Raw genomic sequence first — 7,853 nt, 5'->3', positions numbered from 1 at the left:
ATCTAGTTGAGTCTTGTTAGAAGAAATAAAAGAATTTTTATTGGGGCGCATTCGAACGGGTATGCAAACGTCTGCACACGTTCGCAAAAATAGAGAACGCAAATTGTGCGTTCGAATGGCGAATGCGGTCGTTCGAATGCCAATTCCGCCGATCGCGTTCGAACGCACCGCGGCGAAAGTTGTTGGTTTGTTAGAGTTTTTTTTAACTTAGTTGATGGGTCCCTAGGGTGAGCCTCTATAAATATGTGGAGGAAGCCCTAATTAGAGTTTATCTAATATTTAAAATTGACTTTGGCATTTATCTCATTCTCAACTGTCTCTAGCCATTGGCTCTCTCTCACACCTCCTTCCTTCCACTACCCAAGTCTTTGGTCGGCTTCCTCTAACTCATAATCCTCCTTTTCTACAACAATTTCTTCCCCTTCACACCAAGGAATTAACCTAGCACTTATCTAGCCATTGGAGGGCTAATAATCTAGAGTTTATTTGACCTTCAACCACTGTTTGGTCGATATCTCAAAATCTAACTATTCAAACCCTGCGATCTTAGATTCATTGGAAAGCTCTATTCAAGAGTGACGAATATCCAAAATTTAGAAAGATTCGTCGGTTGGATGGTTTACAGATTTCTTTAAAAATTACGAGTCTAACCGAGTCCAAAACTATTTCGGATCGTATCAGGGTTATTCGTAACAGATTTTGATGAGAAAAAGATCTTCAAAAGTCCTATCACTGTTATCATAAAAGCATATTGTAGTCTTTGAGGTCATCTCAACCACAAGACAACTCTTCCCTTTTATAAATCCAAAAAAGAAATCAAATTTGACCTAAAAATAAAATATGTCAAACTTGAAATTCATCTTTATTCGCATTTGAACGACATCCCACATGTTTGAACACCCGAGCATTACGTGTCAATCAGTAGACAACATTCAACACAATCAACAAACTTCGAATGTTCCAAGTTGTTTAAAAACATGATTCATTATTTCGAACGCGGTGTTCATTAGCACTATTTATTAACACTATTCATATCCTTTAAACTTTGAATATTTAACTTTTCTTTTACATGTGTCCTTTATTGTACATTATGCCGTAACTCATATACAAAGAAAGATACATTACCAATAACTTTCTTTGATTAGAAATTTATAAATTACAAACTCTAACAAGACTATATATAGATATATTTGTATTGAGTTAGGCTTTAGGATTTGTGACAAGGGGAATACTCATGGGAGGATTTAGTCTCAAAGTAGAAGGCAGGGAAAATAGGGGTGTTCATGGGCCAGTTGACTTGGGGCGTAGGCTTAGCCCAAGTGAGATCATCGATTGGAAAAGTCAAGTCAACCGTGGGGCTTCCTAACTGAGAAAGTAACGTTGGCGGAGACGATGACATCATCGTCGGAGGAAGAGGAGCGGCGACGATGGAAGTGGTGGCGGCAAGGAGGACGGGAAGATAAGAGGTGAGTGAGAGGAAAAGGAAAAAGAAGATGATGAGGATGGAGAAGGAGAAACAAGGAGAGAGGGAGAAAGAGAGCATCAAGATCAAGGAAGTAGGGGAGAGTAGAATTAGATAAAAAAAAGTTTATATAGAATTCTGAGCCTTACATTTCTCGGGCCGAACAGAGCCTTTTGCCTGAGGCGCCCTAGCTTCAAGTTAATATTAATTCAAATTAACTTAACGACGAGATTTATTATCGTTTCTTGCATGTCTCGCGAAAGTCCCATCCGAGATCCCCTTTCAGATCTGAAGATGATGGGAATATCTGCGCGCAGGTTGGCAAGATCAGTTCAAGATATCGCCCTCCAAAAAAAAATAAAAAATGACATTCCAGATAAGGCGCAACGGCTTGAGCGTTCCCTTTACGTGAATTAGGCCGTTGCTTGCTCGCTTGCCCTTCCCCACCCCCGATTAGGTTGAATTAAATTAATTTTTATTTATATAAAATAATACAGATCAGAATTCATATGAATTATATGAAAAAAAATATAAGTAAAATAGTGAGCAAATTTGTATTCCATCATTTAGTAACGAATTACTTCAACTTAAAAGAAAATTGCTAACAAGTAGGCTTATAAGCTTATATATGATTTGTGAAGATAATAATGATAAATTTATTTAGATAAAATGCTTATAAGAGAATGAAGAAAAATATTTTTTTTCTTTGTATTAAAGGTACAGATTTCCATGAAAAAAAGTACTACTTCTTTTTGGACAAAAATAAAATGACATTAAATGAAAAGTAGAACTTTCTCTCTTCCATTCAAATATAAGGCAAGAGCAATATAGTCAGAAATTAGTAAATTGAATGATTTTGTACTCGAAATATTAAAAAAAGAAATAGGAGAACGTGCAATTTGATATATATCTAAAGTTTACCGGGGAAAAAATCTCCTATCTCTATCTATATTTCAAAGTACTCAGATTTTGCAAGTTAACTTTTCATATTTTCTTTTCTTTGAGAAAATTTTAATTTGTATTTTTTGATATTTAGGAGTTATATTTCAACTAGAAAAGAACTAATCACTGATACTATTAGAGAATAAACATAACTAATTTCCCACAATTTTATCATAGGCTTAATCGAGACATTTTGGAGCATTACAAAATATTAAACCCTTGAACTGAATAGAAAATATTTCACATAGCATGATAGTTCTTTAATATAATACGGTAGCTAGGCAAATCTCAACATGGTTAAAGTAAATTCAAGTTAACATAGTTTCTCAAGTGCTCATGATAAAGAGATGGCCTTTCTCTTGGAGACTCTTCACTGTGTCGTATAAGCATTGAGCTACAGGGGTAAATTGGAGGCCGAGATCCTTCAAGCGTTGGTTTGATATCTTGTAAGGTTGCTTCCGGGGATTTACTTCGTCAGAACACCTATAGAGATGTTAAACTAAACAATTTAATGAAGAACATATAAATAAATTAACCTTTCTTTATCATTAATGTGATATTTTAAAGGAGTAAAAAGTTTTTTGTTTCTTTCCTAAATCATCAAAAATGGAGAATAAGAACAAGATGCACATCTTAAATGGTCAGAAGCCCAAAGGTGCTATAGTTTTTCTTATTAGACATACTTACAGATGGATTTTTCCTATTTTTATTTGTATCGGAAAAACTACCTTCACTTAATGGCTTACCGGCATAATCCTCTGTTAAATTATATATATCAAAGAAATCTCCCACTCATATGAATCAAATGTCTTTATATATAGCACGTGGTTATTTTACATAGAGTGTAGAATTTTTTTTTCTGCGATGATAGAGTATTATCTCACAGTGTCTCCTTATCTTCACTATGCATGGTTATTTTACATAGAATGCAGAGTTATTTCTCCGCAGTGCAAGCTTATAACCCCTCGTTATCTTGACTGAATGGTTATTTAATCATAGTGCGGATATATATAGTATTTTTGTTCGTAGTTGTGATAAAAAATAATATCATTTCAGAAAAAATTATTTATTACTACTACTTTAACATATACTCAAAGGATATTTTTGTTATTTAGTTTAAAATATCACCAATTTCAAATACAATTTTATTATTTTTTAATACTTTCTATCACATCAAATATAATTATTAATTATTATACTATTATTGAATTAAATATTAGAATAACTTATACTAATATTAGTTATTTTCTTAAAAATTAGAATAGTAATACCTATTTCACTCTTATTCCACGAGTGAATACAACCATGAGAACATGTGAGAGTGTAGTAGATCTTTGTTTCTTAGATTAACTAGATACCAAAGGACTATATGAGTAGATAGTTTGATAGTTATATTATTGGATCAATATCATGTGTAGTCTTTTAAGTGTTAGTTTTTAAGTATTTAGATAATTTTTGTTAGGTAATGTCGTGATATATGTGAAAATTAACAATAATTATATATATATATATATATATATATATATATGATGTCATGATGATGAGAGTAGTTGAATCCACAGTGGTGGGCTCGTGCATGCAATATATTCCTTATTATCTTCTAGATCATTCTGTACCTTTTTGTTTGCTTTTTCTCATAACCATCACCTCCAAATAAGAAATAGTCTTCTTGGACAAGGTTGAAGAAAGTGTTTACCTACCAGCTGACACTTGGATAATCAACTGAGCCCACCAACCATAACACATACTAGTGCTAGCTTTCGTTTCTTTTATGATTGCTACGTACGTATAGTGATAAAGAAATCCTCATGAAGTATGTAAAATGATATTCTTTCTTTCATTTTTGTGTAAAGAATAAATAATACTTGAGTCTGTCGGCCACCATTCCACGCAGTGGGGATTTGATGCTGGTCACTCGTTCGGGTTAGTCCTTATCGTGATCCAAAAAAAAAGTTCAAAATTAACCTATGATTTAATTAACAGTTGTATTTTGATCTTGACTTTGATCTAGAGTGGGCAGTCAAATGTAATTTACCCTAAAAAGAAGTTAAATCTATTAGAGAGAGATAATAGCACATACTTGGTTGGAACGGGGTATTCTGGGAAGAACTTTCCCAGAATACGCACGACTTCCTCGCGATGCAGCACTCTCTCTGCGCACAGGTATCTACCGGAGGCCTCCTCCTCCTCGTAGACTCGCACGTGCGCCGCCGCCACGTCACGGACATGCACGTAGCCCTGTACAGCGTTGGTGTACTTCCTGACGGAGCCGTCCAAGTACTTGAGCACATGCATGATGCTGGCATTCACCGTCGGTTGGAGCAGTGGTCCGATCACCAGCACCGGGTTCACCACCACCAGGTCGACTCCCCTCTCCTTCGCTGTCTCCCACGCCGCCTTCTCCGCCGCCGTCTTCCCGTAGCAGTACCAGTTCTGTTAGATGACAATATCTGATATAGTATCACAGCTTATTTTTTTCTGTTAGAGGTCTGAGTTTTAAACATCCTAATTAAACCACTTCTAATTCCCTATTGTTGTAGGAAGAGATCGAATGTGAGTGGATATAGATGAGGGGTCCCATATGATGATATATATGTATTTGCCATGTGGGCACCCGGCAACTAAAAAGTTTTAAGTTTTTGGGTCAATTGGTTATCTAATCTGACCTTAGTTTTCTTGCAGTACTCAAGGTCGCTCCAGCACGACTCGTTGACGACGGCGTCGAGTTCGCGATTCGGGTCCATGGTGACTGCACCGATCGAGGAGGTGAACACCACACGGCGGACGGTGCCTGCGACGGCCGCCGCGTCGATCACGTACTTGGTCCCTCTCACGGCGGGCTCCACCATTTGCTCCTGTTGGAAGTAATCACTTATGGCCATTTCATTCATCTCGTAAACAATTAATGTAACTCTAAAAGAAGAGGATGGAATCTTGTACAGGGTCGTCAGTGACAGGGGAAGCAGTGTGGAAAACTCCATGGCATCCATCAATGGCGTGGCAGATCGCATCGTAGTCGAGCAAATCCGCCTTGCAAAGGATTAGTCTTTCTGCAGCCCCTTCCAGCTCTTTCAAATGTGCATTCTTGGGGTCATCTATTAATTTTTGGAAAAAAAAAAAGTTTCATGTACTCCTCCTACTATTCAAATTCTAACACAAAGATTATAACCTTTTAAGTAATTTAAAAGTAAATTGTACGCTTTTATCGTAGTCCACGTTAGTCCAAATGCATGTAGCTATTATAATAAAGTAACAATATATATGTATATATATACCTGGATTCCTCACAGTTCCTCTTACAGTGTAACCCTTCTCCAAGAGAAGCTTCACCAGCCAAGAGGCGATGAACCCTCCGGCGCCGGTGACGCACACCGTGCGGCCATGGCCGGCAGCAATGGAGCCCTCAACCGTCATCTCATTAACCGTCATCTTTACGAAGATTACTACTAATGCAACAAGAAGCAAGAAGGTAAAATAAGCTAAGGGAAAGAGTGGAGTGGGTTAGGTAGGTATGTGGAGTTGAGAAAGGAGAGGAAGAAGGTGATGGATTTATAAAGAGGATAGATAGGTGGTGACCCACACTAAGATCCAATATTGTGGCTAAGGAGGAGGGTAGGTGGCGCGGTAATTAACTAATAATTTTCTAGACGAACGTTACATATCATTAAGTGCTATCTATTAACTGCCAGGTGAAGCAAACGAGATGGGGAGAGAGAGAGAGAGAGAGAGAGAGAGAGATGTAAACCTACTCTTTTACAACATTGCAGTAAGAAAAGGGTAGGTGGGGCGGGTAACTTAATGCTTAATAGTGCGGGAAAGAAGTATGAGAAAGGTGCATATATTTTTTTAACCATTTTGGCATAACAAAATGTCATTAATTAGTTATTTAATTTCAGCAAACAATAGTTGAGCCCAAATTTAAAGTGTATTTATGAACTTCTTTTGGCACGTTTAGTATTTATGACACTCAGTTTTTCATTTCTAAGCTTTGATACCCAACCTACGTTGCTGTCAGTATGTCTGGGAAACACAAGCAAGCGATTTGCAAATAGTGAACATAAGAGGGTTTGAATAGTACATTTGTCTTAATATAGGGTGTTGTATATAAGTTTCTATTCTATTTCTACCGACCACAAGATGACGCAGAGTAGCGTCTTTGCCGCCCAGAGATGTACAACTGTACAAGGAGACGGTTATGGAGGGTGTGGAGCCACAACAAGGATCGAGGAGCATTAACCAAAGTGGAGAGTTCGGCGTGGGATCGTGTCGGTTAATGGAAACGACAGCAGGGTATGTTTGAGCCACTGGTAGCGATAGTGGTGACGGTGGTGGGGATGACAGTAATCATAGTGGGCATGGCCATTCCGGTTGCTCCCGCTCGAACGATGATCTGTGGACAGGAATAAGTCACCGTTCATCAAGAATAGGAATAACTTATCCACGTACAATGGAACCAGAGGCTGGAGAACGATGTTGCTTTTCTCTTTTTATCCATTCCGTGTTTTGGCCACTCGATCGTGTGAACTAGTTAAGCTCTTGTTTTTATTTCTCTTTACACGGTAATAAAGTTAGTAGAGTTTCACAGTTTGACTCTAACCTAAACAATTATATTAGAAAAAATTGTTTATAGTTTTGTGGCTTGAAGTCTAAAATTTGATGGAGAACCTTTGAATACTTAAATGATAGAACAAATAGTGACTGCCAACATCATCCAAAACTAGCGTGCTTTCAGCATCACCTAATATTAAAGCATGTTAGATCTCCGGCGGTTTTAACTTAAATACTCTAAAGTGGAAGATACGAGGCCATCTGGGCAGTTGCCTGGTCTGGAGCCCCATGCCCATTAGGTAATGCAATCATACTGTGCATGGGGGCATTTGCCAGATCAAATATACTCTATTGGACATTAAACCTCCTTACAATGCAAAAGACTATTATTATTTTCATTAGCAAAATACTAAAATACCCTATCATATAATTTAATTTGCGTCACTATCCTAGCTTAATTCCTCTCTAACACGTAAGTGCAAGTAGAACATACATGCATACATACATACTACATACATACACACTATGTGCATACTTGCATACATATATACTACTTATGTACATATACATACACAATACACACAATATATTGACCGTATTGGGATTATTGACACCAAAATTTCTTAGCAAAAGAATATATATTAAAATAACCAAAATACTCCTCTATTACTGTCAGTGCGAGTTAATACATAGGGGAAAAATATTATTTCATCTTTCCATTAACAGTTGACTAATTAATAGTTACATTTTGATTTGAACCATAGGGGGACTAAGTACTTAAGTTGAAAATATGTAAGAGTTACTTGCAATTTAGCCAAATCACATAGAGATATAGTATAATTTCCCAAACAAACCTTATGTTCATTATTAATGTTGCATATTAATTCCTCTTGGTGACATT

The 7,853-nt window shown here is 36.9% G+C and overlaps 1 protein-coding gene across 1 annotated transcript; it reads right to left on the bottom strand.

Moving 5' to 3' along the window:
• Nucleotides 1-2,547: 2,547 nt before the first annotated feature.
• Nucleotides 2,548-5,929, bottom strand: LOC140800382 (cinnamoyl-CoA reductase 1-like). Its single transcript, XM_073155133.1, has 5 exons — nucleotides 5,680-5,929; nucleotides 5,345-5,499; nucleotides 5,071-5,259; nucleotides 4,485-4,837; nucleotides 2,548-2,887 (listed from the first exon to the last, which is right to left on the bottom strand). Exons 1-5 carry the CDS (start codon nucleotides 5,831-5,833, stop codon nucleotides 2,731-2,733), a joined length of 1,008 nt encoding a protein of 335 aa, XP_073011234.1. The 5' UTR covers nucleotides 5,834-5,929; the 3' UTR covers nucleotides 2,548-2,730.
• Nucleotides 5,930-7,853: the final 1,924 nt, after the last annotated feature.

The sequence above is a fragment of the Typha latifolia genome, chromosome 13, assembly GCF_019914945.1.
Source record: "Typha latifolia isolate L0001 chromosome 13, TyphaL0001v2, whole genome shotgun sequence".
Taxonomy (NCBI): domain Eukaryota; kingdom Viridiplantae; phylum Streptophyta; class Magnoliopsida; order Poales; family Typhaceae; genus Typha; species Typha latifolia.
The sequence above is the reverse complement of the archived record's forward strand: the minus strand, read 5'-3'. Positions and strand labels throughout refer to the sequence as shown.

Coding starts and splice junctions, on each gene's coding strand:
- LOC140800382 (XM_073155133.1), bottom strand. CDS start 5,833: ATGACGGTTAATGAGATGACGGTTGAGGGCTCCATTGCTGCCGGCCAT. Junction 5,500..5,679: donor AGGAACTGTGAGGAATCCAG/GTATATATATAC, acceptor AAAAATTAATAG/ATGACCCCAAGAATGCACAT. Junction 5,260..5,344: donor CCCCTGTCACTGACGACCCT/GTACAAGATTCC, acceptor TACTTCCAACAG/GAGCAAATGGTGGAGCCCGC.